A 17,555-nucleotide genomic window follows, 5' to 3' on the forward strand; every position below is an offset into this window, starting at 1 on the left:
GACGATGACGTAAGCCAACACCTGGGACCGGAATCTAAGTGGTTCCCCGGTTGTCACCAGAGCCCGCCAAACCGTAGTCGGGGACAGGCAGGAGGTCAGGTTGGGCAGCACGTGATCAGAGTCAGGGACGTAGCAATAGTTCAAGGCAGGCAGCGAAGGAGCGTAGTCAGGAATGGAACTGGGGTCACAACGGGAAATCACAATAACAGCACAGGGTATGGAACACAGCTTTCTTTATGCACAAGGCACAAAGATCCGTCAGGAAGAGCCGGCTATTTAACAGAATTGACAGCCGGCCAGCGCCAGTTAGCGGCGCACTGGCCCTTTAAATTTTACAGAGCTGGCACACACTTGCGCTATGAGTCGGGGACGCACGAGCCGAGTCGCGTGAGATGGCGCCGGAGAGGTAAGTGAGATAACAGGGCACATGTAGACACACGGGTGCGCCTGCGTCCCGAGAGGGGCCCCCGTGACAATTTGTTTATGTTGGAAAAAAAACACTTGTAAAATAAACTTCCAATAAACAATTGATTTAACGTTAACTGTATGAGATCGGGGCAGATCCAACACCACCCATTCTCCATGCTCTACTGATGTTAGGTGCCTCCAGATGTAACAAAGGTTGTAGGACAGCTCCATTCTGTGCACAGAGGCCATGCGTGCTCACTGCAGCTCTGCTTCTACTCACATAAAACCTCACAAGACTCACTAAAGATGCCCATTGTATAGAAGTAGGTAAATGATTGAACAAAGGATGTCTCCCTCCAAGGCAGTCACAAAAGTAACAGACCACCGGTCATCGCTGTTCTTCACAACTGGCCACATCGGAATTACCAACTCCCCCATTTACTAACGTGATTTGTGACAATATTTAGACCAAATTCACAGTATAACTCTAATCATGAGAAGATTGGTCCATCGTATCGAGACAGTAAAAGCCAAACAAGGACAACCCCAGTCCACCAATCCTGTATACAAAACTCGTGAGCCGAGCCAAAGCAGGAAGTACAGCAAGCTCCAGGCACTCATCGGCAAACGGCTTCAATCCTTAATGGGGGCTATGCCAGATTAAGGAAAATTATGTTCAATTAATAGGGTGAGAATCTCCAGAACGTACTGGGGAGAAATTGATGGAAGAATAAGTATGGGAAACTAAGTAAGGGTCACTGACCAGACAAGTAGTCCATCAAAAGTGCTAACTATGGAACTTAAGCAAGAAGGTCAAATCCGAGTCCAATGGAGACCCCATGGAGACATTTCCTCTAACGAGGATGAATGTTTACTGATAATCTTCTAGGTAATTGCAGGTTTATCTTTCACATCGCACTCTTGGCATAGCTACACCGTGTTCCATCTGTGGTCTGAAACCTGATCTTTTTTTGCTGAGTGAGCGGTCAAGTGCTCGCCAGACTTTTACTCTGTCCGGTCTAATCTACGAGATCTTTGTATTATCTGGCTCCATCGCATGGAAACATGTCGTGTGCCAAAGTGGCGGCGTAAGCAGTGTATTGTCTCTATAACAATGGCCATGAATTACTTTTAGCTGACAATTTCATTATAAGAGATGATTGCACAATCTTCTCTGTGTGCCAAGAGAAAGAAGCAGTGGGAAAAAAATGTCCCGGGCTAAACAATGGGATCATGATGGAGAGAAACATGGGCAGAAGGTTAAAACATCCTTCAGGTCGTCTCACCGTTGTGTCTCCGTTTTCGGACCCCCTGGATGTCTCTCTTCTGTCGGGGGCAGAGTTGTGTTTCGCAGAACTTTCTCACCTGTAATGGAAAGGCAATGGTTAGGTATTCTTGGCTTTGCCATCCTGGTCAAAGATCAGCTGCAACACTTCAACTTACTTACAATAACATTTGTAAGATCTCATTGGGATTGGCCAACAATCCTACATACATAAGCAGGTGTAGGATCTTACCAGTTCTCCCCAACTGATAGTAAGGACTAATTGGGTAGAATCGTAGAGAAATGGAATGCCAACACATGGCCACATTGAATGAGGTGACAGCTCCCTGAAATGTCTCCTACCATTCCACAGTAACATTAGACTTGTGAGATAGAGGACCTTTGCCTGGGGCAAAGACGTTGTGTTGATAAGAGGTCCTCCTGTGTTGGGTCAACCTTTAATCCAAACTGCCTGCCCTTCACTAGAAGTCATTTTGAAGGAACTGTCCTAAACTACGGCGATGCTGGACGAAAGTCTCCAGTAAACGTTGGATGTACCCCAGTTATTTGCTTGTTGGGTCATGTATCTCATCTTAACGTGTTGGAAAGTCACAAGCTGGTGGTTTTACGACTAAAGTACGTAGCAAATAAATGAATTGCCTTCCACGGGAAGGAGGTTGAACCGCCCAGGTTAGAGTGAACCTTACTCTACGCTTAGGCAACTTAGTATATAAGAAGAGAAACTCTCTTAAGAAATTCAAGAGTATTCATGGTTCATGGGGATCATGGTTGGACGTTCCATGGATGGCTCCATTATCACTCAATAAAGACACACTGTTTAGAGGGGGGTTAGGCTAGAGACATAGGTTCTCCATTAATTGTTCTGGGGGCTACCTACTGCTTATGACTTTCCAGTATCTCTGCATTGGGAGTTTATGTTTGCCTATAGATGAAGGCTTCTACGACTGATGGACTCTCTAACACTTGAGGACTATGGTGCTCACTAGGGGGGGGTTGCTATATTGAATTGTTCTATTCTTTTTGGTTTGTCTTTGTGTTGTGTCTCTGTGCTTATGAAAACAGAAAACAGAGACTGTTGAAGTTTTTAATGAAACGTTATTTGATCAAAAAAGCACTATTTTTAAGAATTCGCATCCCACCCAACTTAGGCAACATGCTTGCGGCCATACATACGTCCCCCATAGACAGCAATAGTTGGACGGAAAGGTCCGTTGTGCTCACTGTTCCATCCCGTAGCCGTATTTGCCGTATTTAAGGACGAGAAGCATTACTTTCAATGGGGCGGGTGTGGTCTGCAGGCAAAAAAATCTGTAGAACAATTACATGGACTATACTGAGATCCTCCTCTTCTTTTCTTGTGGATACTAGAGTTCAGTCCATCCAACTATCAATCTACCTTGTTTGTTCACCATTCCATGCTCATCCCTCATCTATCGGATTTCAGTATCTTCCTATGTGTACAACACCAATGGTCAATGCCTACTGTGATAAGACCTTTCGTTCTATACATTCACCCCACGACTATTCCTAAGCAGCAAATTTAGACTTGTACTTCTCTTTTCTGACCCCAACATTGTATTCTTAGTAACTTCAACAATGTTACGGTACATAAGCACCACCATGTGGCACCCCATCAGTCCTTTATACAGGCATCAATATTTAGACCACGGATCAGACCCCAGACTAGACCCAAACGTTCAGACTCCAGACTCAAAACAGACGGATAGTCCAAGCTAATTAGAGACCATTATCATGTCAGGGACCAAAGAAAGACATTGGGGCTTATTTACTAAGGGTCCACGGATTGTCGTCGGTCGTCGGATTTTCCGACTTTTTTGGGGATTGCACTGCTGTGACAGGTATTTAACTGGGGATTGCGTCGCACGCGATCGGATTGTGGCGCAGTGGCGCTGTCTTTCATGCATCAGAAATCAGGGGGTGTGCTGTGGGACGATCCGACTGATTCGAACTGAGCGCAGGATTTAAGATTCAAATTGTGTCGCAAGACAATGCACTTACATGCATCGGGAAGAGGAAGGTGAACTCCTGGGACCTGAGCGGGGAAGTGACACATGCAGGATATCGGGCGCATGATCTTAGTGACTCCCCGCACAGCGCATTATACACGGACAATGAACTTACATGCACCAGGAAGAAGAAGGTGAACTCCGGGGACCTGAGCAGGGAAGCGACACATGCAGGATATCGGGTGCAGGATCTTAGTGACTCCCCACACAGCACATTATACATGGACAATGCACTTACATGCACCAGGAAGAAGAAGGTGAACTCTGGGGACCTGAGCGGGGAAGAGACACATGCAGGATATTGGGCACAGGATCTTAGTGACTCCCCGCACAGCGCATTATACACGGACAATGCACTTACATGCACCAGGAAGAAGAAGGTGAACTCCGGGGACCTGAGCGGGGAAGCAACACATGCAGGATATCGGGGGCAGGATCTTAGTGACTCCCCGCACAGAGCATTATACACGGACAATGCACTTACATGCACCAGGAAGAAGAAGGTGAACTCCTGGGACCTGAGCGGGGAAGTGACACATGCAGGATATTGGGCGCACGATCTAAGTGAATAACGGCAGATATACATTCCAGTCGGACAATGCACTTTCGGGGAACGCGTCAGGACGGGTAAGTAAATGTGCCCTAAGAGACTGAGGGGCTGTGAGGTTTTGGAATATAAGGAGTTGTAACTTTGAATCTTCAATTTGAACTCAAAATAAAGTTAAGAATATAGGGGAAAAACATCTAAAAATTGGTCTGAATTCAAACAATCCGTAAAATATATACATTTAAAAAAACTAGAAACAATGTTGTTATTTAATAATAAAAATTACTCGTATCTTCCCCTTTCTGCCACCACCGGAGAGCAAAAACTAGCAAAAAACTAGAAAAAAAACAAAGTTGATATTGTAAAAATTTTTAAAAAACTGGTAAAAACTAAACAAGAAAATGGAGTAAATTGGGGTCCCGATGGCAAAACGCAGCGGCTGTGATCCACGTATTGTCAAGGAGTCTGTATGACAACGAATAAATGCATAAAAGTGATAAGTATAGTAACATCTATATATAAAATGCCAATTGTAATTATTATTATAAGTAGTAAAATGTTATTATTTTTGTTTCTTTTATAATTATTTTTCTATTTCAAATGACCACGTAGTTGTATATGATTATTACTGGATGATGAATATCATTGTTTATAGGATTACCTTACTAATCATCTTTTTTCTAGGAATACAGTTCTACAATAGTATATATTTTACTATTTCCATATTATTTTAGTTTTTATCAATTTTTTTTTTTTCCATTTAGTTGTTTGAAGTTTTTTTCTTTAAGGTTTCGGACCACGAACCAATCCTACATCTACATTTTATTATAGTTTTATTACAGCCGTGTTTTTTTTATTTTCAGATATTTTTATTATTTTGCTTTGTGATTTTTGCCATTGTTTTTGGCATATAAATGATATTTTTGCAGATTTTTTCATATATATATATACAGGAGATCCCCGGGTTAAGTACAAGATAGATTTTGAGATAGATTTGTACTTAAGTTGAATTTGTATGTAAGTCGGAGCAGGTATATTTTTATAATTGTAGGTCCAGACAAAAATTTTTCTTTGTTTTCTGTGACAAATGGATTTTCTCAATTTTGTGCTTTCATGGGAATATGGATTATCTATAAAGCTTCATTACAGACACCTTCCAGCCTGGGACTATCCTAAAGCATCCATAGAGGTCACAGGGGGCAGAAAGCGGTTGTCTATAAGTCGGGTGTCCTACTTAAGGACAGTCGACCCCCTACTTAAGGACACCCGACTTACAGACGACCCCTAGTTACAGACAGACCACCTCCGGATGTTACTATAGTCCCAGACTGCAATGATCAGCTGTAAGGTGTCTGTTATAAAGCTTTATTGATAATCCTTGGTCCCATTACAGCAAAAAATTGTTTAAACTCCAATTGTCACTGGGGCAAAAAAATTTTTTTTTTTTCTGGAGCTAAAATTATTAAAATGATAAAATATACAGTTTCGACTTACATACAAATTCAACTTAAGAACAAACCTACAGAACCTATCCCGTATATCATCATTTTATCTCCGGCGTTTTATGATTCGTACCCAACTTTCCCTGTATCCTGTTATTATTCTTAATCCGTTTCATTAAGTGAACACGAGTTAATATTTGCCCAACGTGACCTATAAAGCACAAAGAGATTACATTACAGCCAAGTTCTCCGGTAATATTAGATAATTCTGCATAAGTGCCACAGCCATTGTATATAGGAGTTACACAGAACCCGGAGCCTGGATTGTGGTTATGCAAAAATTGGTAAGACGGTGTTGAGGCATTGTTAACCCTATAATCAGGACATCAAAAGATCTCATCAGGAGGCACTTACCTCCACTGTGGACTGCTCCTTCTGGAATATAGAAAGCTCCCTCTGTAGGTTCCCCAGATAAACGGACTGGTAGACCAAAGCCATGAGGCAAAGGAGGACCCCCAACCAAGACCCCGTCCCACTCCACAAGCCTCGGGCTAGGCCTGGACCCAGGTTGAAGGTCACTGGATGAGACATGACCTTCCAGGACAAGACGGGAACAGCGTTGTACAGTGACCCGGAGATTGTGGGATTATTGCATCCTGAAGATTTTTTCATCCGAGAAACGTCCGTACGGCAAAGAAATAAGGAATGTGGCACCAAGAAGATTGTGTCGGAGATAGGAAAGAGAAGAAACAAAACTGAGCCAAAAAAGGGGAAAGTCTAGAAACCAAGCAATGAAACTGAAAGTGACTGGTGTTAAGACCGAAATCTTAGACTGCTGAGAGAGAGAGAGAGATGTCCTGGAAAGAGACAGCCCTGAGAATAAGGAAGAGAGTACAACCGTAAACCCGAGATGAAGGAGACTCCAGCCAAACGGTAGTCACTATGGACCAGCTCGAGATATTTCATCAGCTGCCGGCCCTCCACCCCCTTCCTCCGGAGTCCCTGATAAGGTCGGGCAAGTCGCTTTCTCACGTCGATAAATCCATTAGAGAGGAGGGAGAACGATGAGTTAAATGACTCACCAGGAAAATGCTCTATGCAAAGCAGGTGATTTTTTTTTTTTTTCCCAGAGAAAGTCCGAACCGTGTCCAAGACGTTTGTTCCTGCCAAAGAAAGTGACAAAAGCTCTATAGACTCGAAAGTAGACGTCCGATCAGTGGAGTGCCAGCTCTGCGGACAAGCACCTCACACATCAGTGCTGGTAAGAGATTTTTACTGTATGTCATTGTGTCACGGCGGCTCCTGCGACCCATGTTGCGGGTGGTAAGCACAACCCATGTGCCTCCGTGTGCCCCTTCTAGCCTGCAACCTCACCTGCCCTGCCGAACTCCAGCGACGGTCTCCTCGCTTCAGCACGCGCGTCCCTGCCGTCTGCAATTTAAAGGGCCAGTGCACCACTAATTGGCGCTGACCACCTGGCTACCTAATAAAGGCTCAACCTCTTCCTGTGTCCCCTGCCGGATCTTTGTGCTTCCATGCCTGTTCCTGACTCCCGTGATCCCGTGCTGCCTGTCCTGACCTATCGCTACGTTCCCGACTCTGATCCTGTGCTGCCTGTCCTGACCTATCGCTACGTCCCCGACTCTGATCCTGTGCTGCCTGTCCTGACCTATTGCTACGTCCCTGACTCTGATCCTGTGCTGCCTGTCCTGACCTATTGCTACGTCCCTGACTCTGATCCTGTGCTGCCTGTCCTGACCTATTGCTACGTCCCTGACTCTGATCCTGTGCTGCCTGTCCTGACCTATTGCTACTTCCCTGACTCTGATCCTGTGCTGCCTGTCCTGACCTATTGCTATGTCCCTGACTCTGATCCTGTGCTGCCTGTCCTGACCTATTGCTATGTCCCTGACTCTGATCCTGTGCTGCCTGTCCTGACCTATTGCTATGTCCCTGACTCTGATCCTGTGCTGCCTGTCCTGACCTATTGCTATGTCCCTGACTCTGATCCTGTGCTGCCTGTCCTGACCTATTGCTATGTCCCTGACTCTGATTCCCTGCTGCCTGTCCTGACCTATCGCTACGTTCCCGACTCTGATCCTGTGCTGCCTGTCCTGACCTATCGCTACGTCCCCGACTCTGATCCTGTGCTGCCTGTCCTGACCTATTGCTACGTCCCTGACTCTGATCCTGTGCTGCCTGTCCTGACCTATTGCTACGTCCCTGACTCTGATCCTGTGCTGCCTGTCCTGACCTATTGCTATGTCCCTGACTCTGATCCTGTGCTGCCTGTCCTGACCTATTGCTATGTCCCTGACTCTGATCCTGTGCTGCCTGTCCTGACCTATTGCTATGTCCCTGACTCTGATCCTGTGCTGCCTGTCCTGACCTATTGCTATGTCCCTGACTCTGATCCTGTGCTGCCTGTCCTGACCTACAGCCTGTTCCTGACTCTGATCCTGTGCTGCCTGTCCTGACCTATTGCTATGTCCCTGACTCTGATCCTGTGCTGCCTGTCCTGACCTACAGCCTGTTCCTGACTCTGATCCTGTGCTGCCTGTCCTGACCTATTGCTATGTCCCTGACTCTGATCCTGTGCTGCCTGTCCTGACCTACAGCCTGTTCCTGACTCTGATCCTGTGCTGCCTGTCCTGACCTATTGCTATGTCCCTGACTCTGATCCTGAGCTGCCTGTCCTGACCTACAGCCTGGTTCTGACCACGAGTTTTCCTTTAGGATTCTGCACTACTTTGGAACGACCTGGTGGTACCATGCGGCAACAAGTCCAACCTGCTTTGCGGCGGGCTCTGGTGAAAACCGGGTACCACTTAGACTCTGGTCCCAGGTGTCGGCTTATGTCATCGTCCGCGGTGGTCCAGTGGAACCACTACCTCTGATCCTGACACAACGTGGCAGATTTACTTACCCGTCCTGTCGCAATCCCGTGGTGCATTGTCTGACGAGGATTCGGGTCCGGCGCAATTCACTAAGATCGTGTGCCTGAGTTCCTGCATCTGTCGCTTCCACCCTCAGGTCCGCCGGAGTTCACCTTCTTCTTCCCGGTGCATGTGAGTGCTTGATCTTGAAACACAATCACGTTTTTAAAATTCTACGGTTTGTCCGAATCCTTAGGGTTGTCCAACGGCCACGCCCCCGATTTCTGTCGCGTTAAAGCCGCCGCTGATGCGCCAAAATTCGATCGCATGCGCCAAAATCCCAGGACAAAACGGAAATAATCGCGAAACCCGACAAAAGTGCGGCGTTCAGACCCTTAGTAATTGAGCCCCAATATTTATATAAAAAAAAAATAATTTTAAAGAAACTCTAATTTAGTATTTCAATTATTTTTGATGCAGGTCAATTTCTGTTCCTTAAAGTCAAGCCAAAAATGTTACGTTCGTCCCTTAGAAAGTTTGCTTGAAGAACTTCCAGTTTGAAAATTTCTAGTATTTTTCCTAATTTCTAGCATAATAGGTAAAACATTTTTTTCACATTTCTGACCGACTAAAAAATTTGGTTTTGATGCATTGCATTGTGAATTTAGACTTAAGACCATCCCAGGGATCAACTTTTCGTCTGGATTCTCTAACCTTGTGTGATGCTGCTGTTAGGTAAGGACAACAAAATGATATAGGTGTGTACTATGTGCAGGGTGTGTACTATGTGCAGGGTGTGTACTATGTGCAGGGTGTGTACTATGTGCAGTGTGTACTATGTGCAGGGTGTGTACTATGTGCAGGGTGTGTACTATGTACAGTGTGTACTATGTGCAGTGTGTACTATGTGCAGGGTGTGTACTATGTTCAGGGTGTGTACTATGTGCAGTGTGTACTATGTGCAGGGTGTGTACTATGTGCAGGGTGTGTACTATGTTCAGGGTGTGTACTATGTGCAGTGTGTACTATGTGCAGTGTGTACTATGTGCAGGGTGTGTACTATGTTCAGGGTGTGTACTATGTGCAGTGTGTACTATGTGCAGGGTGTACTATGTGCAGTGTGTACTATGTGCAGGGTGTGTACTATGTGCAGTGTGTACTATGTACAGTGTGTACTATGTGCAGGGTGTGTACTATGTGCAGTGTGTACTATGTGGAGTGTGTACTATGTGCAGTGTATACTATGTGTAGTGTGTACTATGTGCAGTGTCCTGTGTAGTGTGTACTATGTGCAGTGTGTACTATGTGGAGTGTGTACTATGTGCAGGGTGTGTACTATGTGCAGTGTGTACTATGTGGAGTGTGTACTATGTTCAGGGTGTGTACTATGTGCAGGGTGTGTACTATGTGCAGTGTGTACTATGTGGAGTGTGTACTCTGTGCAATGTGCACTATGTGCAGGGTGTGTACTATGTGCAGTGTGTACTATGTGCAGTGTGTACTATGTGCACTGTGTACTATGTGCAGGGTGTGTACTATGTGCAGGGTGTGTACTATGTGCAGGGTGTGTACTATGTGCAGTGTGTACTATGTGCAGGGTGTGTACTATGTGCAGGGTGTGTACTATGTGCAGTGTGTACTATGAGGAGTGTGTGTACTATGGGCAGGGTGTACTATGTGCAGGGTGTGTACTTTGTGCAGTGTGTACTATGTGCAGGGTGTGTACTATGTGCAGGGTGTGTACTATGTGCAGTGTGTACTATGTGCAGGGTGTACTATGTGCAGTGTCCTGTGTACTATGTGCGGTGTGTACTATGTGCAGTGTGTACTATGAGGAGTGTGTGTACTATGTGCAGTGTGTACTATGTGCAGGGTGTGTACTATGTGCAGTGTGTACTATGTGCAGGGTGTGTACTATGTGCAGTGTGTAATATGTGCAGGGTGTGTACTATGTGCAGTGTGTGTACTATGTGCAGGGGGTGTACTATGTGCAGGGGGTGTACTATGTGCAGTGTGTACTATGTGCAGGGTGTGTACTATGTGCAGGGTGTGTACTATGTGCAGTGTGTACTATGAGGAGTGTGTGTACTATGGGCAGTGTGTACTATGTGCAGGGTGTACTATGTGCAGGGTGTGTACTATGTGCAGTGTGTACTATGTTCAGGGTGTGTACTATGTGCAGGGTGTGTACTATGTGCAGTGTGTACTATGTGCAGGGTGTACTATGTGCAGTGTCCTGTGTACTATGTGCGGTGTGTACTATGTGCAGGGTGTGTACTATGTGCAGTGTGTACTATGAGGAGTGTGTGTACTATGTGCAGTGTGTACTATGTGCAGGGTGTGTACTATGTGCAGTGTGTACAATGTGCAGGGTGTGTACTATGTGCAGGGTGTGTACTATGTGCAGTGTGTACTATGTGCAGGGTGTGTACTATGTGCAGTGTGTGTACTATGTGCAGGGGGTGTACTATGTGCAGGGGGTGTACTATGTGCAGGGTGTGTACTATGTGCAGGGTGTGTACTATGTGCAGGGTGTGTACTATGTGCAGTGTGTACTATGTGCAGGGTGTGTACTATGTGCAGGGTGTGTACTATGTGCAGGGTGTGTACTATGTGCAGGGTGTGTACTATGTGCAGGGTGTGTACTATGTGCAGGGTGTGTACTATGAGGAGTGTGTGTACTATGTGCAGTGTGTACTATGTGCAGTGTGTACTATGTGCAGTTACCTGTGTAGTGTGCAGGGGGCGCCAGATTCAGGATTCCTGGCGCACGTTGTCCATTAATCCAGCGCCCCCTGCACAGCTCCGGCAGAGTGCACCACTTTTTTATTCGGTGCACCTTTAACATGGGGCGTGCGATACACTTGTGTCGGATTTTGCATGTTAAATCTGGCCCCTGGTCCAACTGAGCACCAGAACACCCTATAATTTCTGTCGAGTGATCCCTAGTGCAGCTGAGCCAAAGAAGGGGTCACGTGTGCCACAAATGTGCAGACACTTCTTATATATCTGTGCAAGCAGTTTGCACTAAAAAGAACATGGAAAGTCCAAAAGAAAACTGGCGCACGGCCCGTACTAAATGTGCCCTATTATCTTTGTAAAGTATGCTAATTGGCACTGGGCGCTCCTGTGGGCGTCACACAGACGGCACAGCGCTATTTCAATTCCTAATTATGCACGCCTACTGAATGCCTACTTGAACGCTTACCTATGCACGCCTCATATCTACCCACTCCCGCCTTCCACCTGGTGACTCACTAAGGTCGTGCGCCCGATGTCCACCAGGTGTCGCTGCTGCGCCGGAGTTCACCTGTTTCGTCCCGGTGCATGTAAGTGCTTGATTTTGCGACACACTTCGTTTTTTAAATTCCGCAGTTTTTCCAAATCCATCTGGGTTTTCTGTCGGCCACGCCCCTCCATTTCTGTCGCGTGAAAGCCGGTGCGATCGCGCCAAAATCCGATTGCGTGCGCCAAAATCCCGGCGAAATTCTGCGCAAAACGGAAAAAGGCGGGAAACCCGGCAAAAGTGCGGCCGCGGGGCCCTTAGTAAATGAGCCCCATTGAGTTCTGAAAATGATGGCACTGAATTCTTGGAGAAAATCCAATTGTTTCAGAGCGACATCTGTTGTTGGTGAATGTGGATTGATTAGTAGAAAAAATTCCCGTAAAAAGATTTGAGACAGAGAATGACTCTTCTTAATACCGATGGTTGAAAAATTTAAAAAAAAACCAAAAACATCTGACATGGACCAATGTATAAAATATATACTTTTATTTGAAAGTGATGAATGTTATATAGATTTAGCAAATATCAGGTTATTACAGGTCCTAATATCTACAGATCATTGGTGCTCTGGAAAAAAAATCACAAAATTCACCCAAAATTCTGTAAGGTTAGTGGGGTGGAGTGAAGAAGAAAAAATATAAAAAAAAGATATAAAACATTCACTAGCTGCTGCGTACATCAGGCCTGTGGAGACTTTCTGAGGCCTGGGTATATATACTGAACCCTGTTGTCCTGCTAATACTACTTGGTAGGAGTAAGGTGCATGTCTTCTACGCAGAACTTCTTACGAGTGGTCTACACCCCATCAACTTTGGAGAAGGCAATGAAAGACCCATTCACCGAATGAGCAGAAGCTTCCACTGGATGCACCAAAGCTTTGTTTCTAATTGGGACTTCTCATGATCACTGGGCCCAACTGGACTCCACTTAGTGCTCAATCACAACTCATACAGTGGTCTGCTCTACATAACCGAGAACATGGACTTTTATTGGACTACAGCAGGTCATAGTTTTTGGTTTGATGGTCGGTTTCCATGAAGCCATATGAAAAGTGAAGGACTTTCACGAAGGCTGTGACTGGCGAGATTATTGACCAAATGGAGTAGAACCGCCAATGGATTGACAACGTGTAATTCTTTTTGGGTCATAGAACGAGAAGATTCAACTAATTGGTGATGAAGTCATAGACACCAGAGTCATCACGTAGACCCAACTTGAGGACAGGAGAGAAGCAATGTTCTTATGGTTGCTATAGGAAAAGTTGACTCCTCTCCAGTGCTCGACCACAACAGATGGAGGGTTTCTACTTTACGTGACCAAGAACATGGACTGTTAATAGACTATGGCCTGTCCTACTTAAACGTTTTGGTTTGATGGCCTGTTTCCATGAAGTCATATGAAAAGTGAAGGACTTTCACGAAGGCTGTGACTGGCAAGATTATTGACCAAATGGAGTAGAACCACCACTGGATTGACAACGTGTAATTCTTTTTGGGTCATAGAATGAGAAGACTCAACTAATTGGTGATGAAGTCATATACACCAGAGTCATCACGTAGAACCCAACCTGAAGACAGGAGAGAAGCAATGTTCTTATGGTTGCTATAGGAAAAGTTGACTCCTCTCGGGCGCTCGACCACAACAGATGGAGGGTTTCTACTTTACGTGACCAAGAACATGGACTGTTAACAGACTATGGCCTGGCCTACTTATACGTTTTGGTTTGATGGACTGTTCGCTCACAGATGAGAAGGCCAAACTTTTGGTTTGATGGTCGGTTTCCATGAAGTCATATGAAAAGTGAAGGAAGAGTGACTTTCACGAAGGCTGTGACTGGCAAGATTATTGACCAAATGGAGTAGAACCGCCACTGGATTGACAACGTGTAATTCTTTTTGGGTCATAGAATGAGAAGACTCAACTAATTGGTGAAGAAGTCCTAGACACCATAGTCAACACGTAGAACCCAACCTGAAGACAGGAGAGAAGCAATGTTCTTATGGTCGCTATAGGAAATGTGGACTCCTCTCGGGCGCTCGACCACAACAGATGGAGGGTTTCTACTTTACGTGACCAAGAACATGGACTGTTAATAGACTATGGCCTGTCCTACTTATACGTTTTGGTTTGATGGAATGTTCTCTCACAGATGAGAAGGCCCAACTTCTAGACCAGGGCTGGTGGAATAAGTCATGGACATCATAGGCATAACGAAGACCAAGCCTGAAAACAGGAGAGGAACACGGGTCATATGGTTACTATAGGTGGAATAGACTTGACATATGGTTGTTCTAGATGACCGAGAACATGGACTATTAGTAGACTATGGCCAGTCCTACTGATCCTTTTTGGTATTGGACTATTCTCTTCACTTAACTGTAAACTCTAGATAGTTAAACCACCAACAATGTAGTTAGTTATACAAGTTCTGCTCTTTGTCCTCTCCTTATTATAACAGTCTCTTCTTCCTGCAATCACGTAATACTTCCTGTGGATTTTAACTTCTCTTTATATGGGGGGGGGGGGCTGCCGAAGGTTCTGCTTTCTTGTTGACTTATCAGTGCCCGGTAACATCACAGCCATTGTTCTTGACATGAAGTCTACTTTGTATAATACTTTTTGGTAGTTTTGAAATCCTAGGTTTGGAATTGCATCATCTGTGCCCATCAGTTGGTTCACTGTTCGGCATCATCACAGTTTTTTTTCATTACAGAGAGTTTTTAAAGTTGTATGACTTCTAAATCCAGGCACAGGGCATAATAATGGAAAGTTCTGCTGGGTTTTCCCAACCAACTACAAAAGCAAAATTTTCAGTGAACTTGGAAAAGTCCAAAATAGGTGAGAAAGTGCTCGACCTTCAAGCTCACTTTAGGTAGAGTTTTGATACGGAGGGCATTGCCAGGACGAAGGACCACCAGCCCTGACACACTGCATGTCTTCAGTTTTGGGTCTCGGATGCTAGCAGCAGTAGTGGAAAACTCTTGCAAGCAGCGAAAGATCAGATTTCCATCCAGTAGAAGATCCAACTTGATGTAGCTGCTTCGGTCCTCATTAAAGTGCACCTTGGAAAGAATGGAGATTGAAATGTTTAACATGCACGGAAACCAGGAGGAACAGAATGGGGCAAATTTACTTACCCGGCCCATTCGCGATCCAGTGGCGCGTTCTCTGCTCTGGATTCGGGTCCGGCCGGGATTTAAGAAGGTAGTTCCTCCGCCGTCCACCAGGTGGCGCTGCTGCGCTGAAAGTCATCTCATCGCGCCGGAATGCACCACCTCGGACCAGGTGAAGGTAAGCGTTCCCCAAGCGACACTTTTTCGGTTTTTAAATGCGGCGGTTTTTCCGAATACGTCGGGTTTTCGTTCGGCCACGCCCCCCGATTTCCGTTGCGCGCATGCCGGCGCCGATGCGCCACAATCCGATCGCGTGCGCCACAATCCCGGGGCAATTTAGGTGCAATCGACGCAAATCGGAAATATTGGGGTAACACGTCGGGAAAACGCGAATCGGGCCCTTAGTAAATGACCCCCAATATGTCCAAAGAAGAGGTAGACCGAGAGGAAAGACCATTGGCTTGAAAATGACATCAAGATTGATAGAGAAGATTGAGCTACAGATAAAAAATAAATGGGGCACATTTACTTACCCGGTCCCTACGCGATCCCCGATCCACACTGTCCGACGAGGATGAACTCGAAGATGGTGCGCCCGATATCCTGAATGTGTTGCTATCCCCGATCAGGTCCGCCGGAGTTAACCTTCTTCTATGTGCTTGGCTTGCGACACAATTTTTAGGTTAAATCCCACGGTTTGTTCGAATCCATCTGATCGTCCAACGGCCACGCCCCCCGATTTGTGTCACATGAAAGCCGGCGCGATTGCGCCAAAATCCGTTCACGTGCCAAAAAACCATTTTATTCGGTGCAAACCAAAAATCGTCGCGATGTCCGACGAAAATGTGGTCCGCGGGGCCCTTAGTAAATGAGCCCCAATGTGTTCGTTTCATTCTGTTAATTACCCGCCAGTATAATTCGCTCTTTCTCTCGGTAAACCACACGTTATACTTGTAATCCATCACATAAGCTTCTCTCTCCTCCCCTTTGGCACGTCCAGCACACACGCAATGTAACACTTACTCAGCACTTGACTCCACACGCCCAACCACATCCTCCAGAACGTTCACATGACACAATGACGTAGCCTTCTGATTTATTCCTCTTTTCTAAGGATGCCGATATTTATTAACTGCGAGTTACATTTCCGTGGGATCGGCTCTTTCTATTTTAAGGGTTTTCTTGACTCGCTAGTCAGAAATAAGAATCAAGAATGTCGGATTTCGAGAAGATGTCCAGTGGAAGACAAGTTGCTGCAAGAGACCTCTGGAAGTTGCCCTGACCCACCAACTTCAACAAGATGATCCCATTATCTATCATGCAAGGGAATATCCAGGTCTTTCTCAAACCTTTATTCTCGCAGTAGATAAGAATAGGCTTTAGAAATTACATATTTGGTGGAGTCAGAAGATATAATTCAAGTTATAACCCATTGTTGAGCTATGATTCTTATCATCTTGTGACCATGTGACCAGGGATGGAGATGTCTTATGGCAACTGGAGGCAGTAGTTATGGCTGAAGATACCAAAAGAAGAAGAAGAAAGGAACTCGTGGCGATCCTTCTTACCTGGCAATACAAGTAGAACAATCCCTTGACGTTGACTATAAACTCCCCCCTTACGGCGTCATATTTGACCGGGTTGGTAGAATTTCGTGGAACTTCCATCCAGTGCAGGATTGTACCGTTATCATCTGCAAAACGTGAAGGTTACAGGTGGATATCACGGAATGGAAGGAGGAGGAGAAGGTGTTGGTCATCCGCTTACCTGCATTCATCTTTCCCTCTTTTTGGAATTTAACTGCAAAAAAAAAAAAAAAAAACACAAAATAGTTCATCAGATAAAAACCTTCATTTTTTGCCCCAAATCCTATATAATTTCCAGATGATCAGTTCTACAGGACTGATGAGGATCTAGTAGGAATTCGGTGGCCACTTTTAATAGGTACATCTCTCAAATTCTTGGTTTATCCTTCTGATTTAAAATCCTGGTCTGATCCATGTTGACACAATGGGGGTCATTTACTAAGGGCCCTAATCGCTTTGTTTCGTCAGGTTTCTGGAAAATTACCGGTTTGCGTCGAATTGCCCCGGGTTCTGGGCGCAAGCGATCAGATTGTGGCGCATCGGCACCGGCATGCACGCGACGGAAATGGGGGGACGTGGCCGTCGGAAAACCCGACGGATTCGGAAAAAAACACAGAATTTTTTAAAAAAAATGTGCCGCTTGACATACGCTTACCAGCACCCAAGATGGGACAGTGAACTGCAGCGAACTCCGACGGACATCAGCGCAGCGACACCTGGTGGACATCGGGCGCACTACCTTTAGTGAATTGCCGGTAGACCCGAATCCTCAACGGAGAACCCGCCGCTGGATCGCGAAATGCCCACTGGGGCACATTTACTTACCCGATCCTGCACGATCCCCGCTGTGCGTTGTCCGACGATCATGGACATCACTAAGATCATGCGCCCGATTTCCTGCTTGTGTCGCTTTCCCAATCAGGTCCACCGGAGTTCACTATCTGATACTCGAAAACTCCAACTCGTTGCATCTTAATAAGTGCCC

At 45.7% G+C, this 17,555-nt stretch overlaps 1 protein-coding gene across 1 annotated transcript in view; it reads right to left on the bottom strand.

Annotated features, from left to right (window-relative positions):
- LOC140128611 (uncharacterized) overlaps positions 1-17,555 on the bottom strand; it is a 29,479-nt gene that overhangs the window by 3,954 nt on the left and 7,970 nt on the right. The window contains exons 5-10 of the mRNA XM_072150309.1: positions 16,752-16,784; positions 16,553-16,677; positions 14,686-14,933; positions 13,941-14,094; positions 6,124-6,486; positions 1,695-1,773 (exon numbers count right to left, since the gene is read on the bottom strand). Coding sequence (XP_072006410.1) covers positions 1,695-1,773; positions 6,124-6,486; positions 13,941-14,094; positions 14,686-14,933; positions 16,553-16,677; positions 16,752-16,784 — 1,002 coding nt within the window. The remainder of the gene's footprint in view (positions 1-1,694; positions 1,774-6,123; positions 6,487-13,940; positions 14,095-14,685; positions 14,934-16,552; positions 16,678-16,751; positions 16,785-17,555) is intronic.

This window comes from Engystomops pustulosus, chromosome 4, assembly GCF_040894005.1.
Source record: "Engystomops pustulosus chromosome 4, aEngPut4.maternal, whole genome shotgun sequence".
NCBI classification, from domain to species: Eukaryota; Metazoa; Chordata; class Amphibia; order Anura; family Leptodactylidae; genus Engystomops; species Engystomops pustulosus.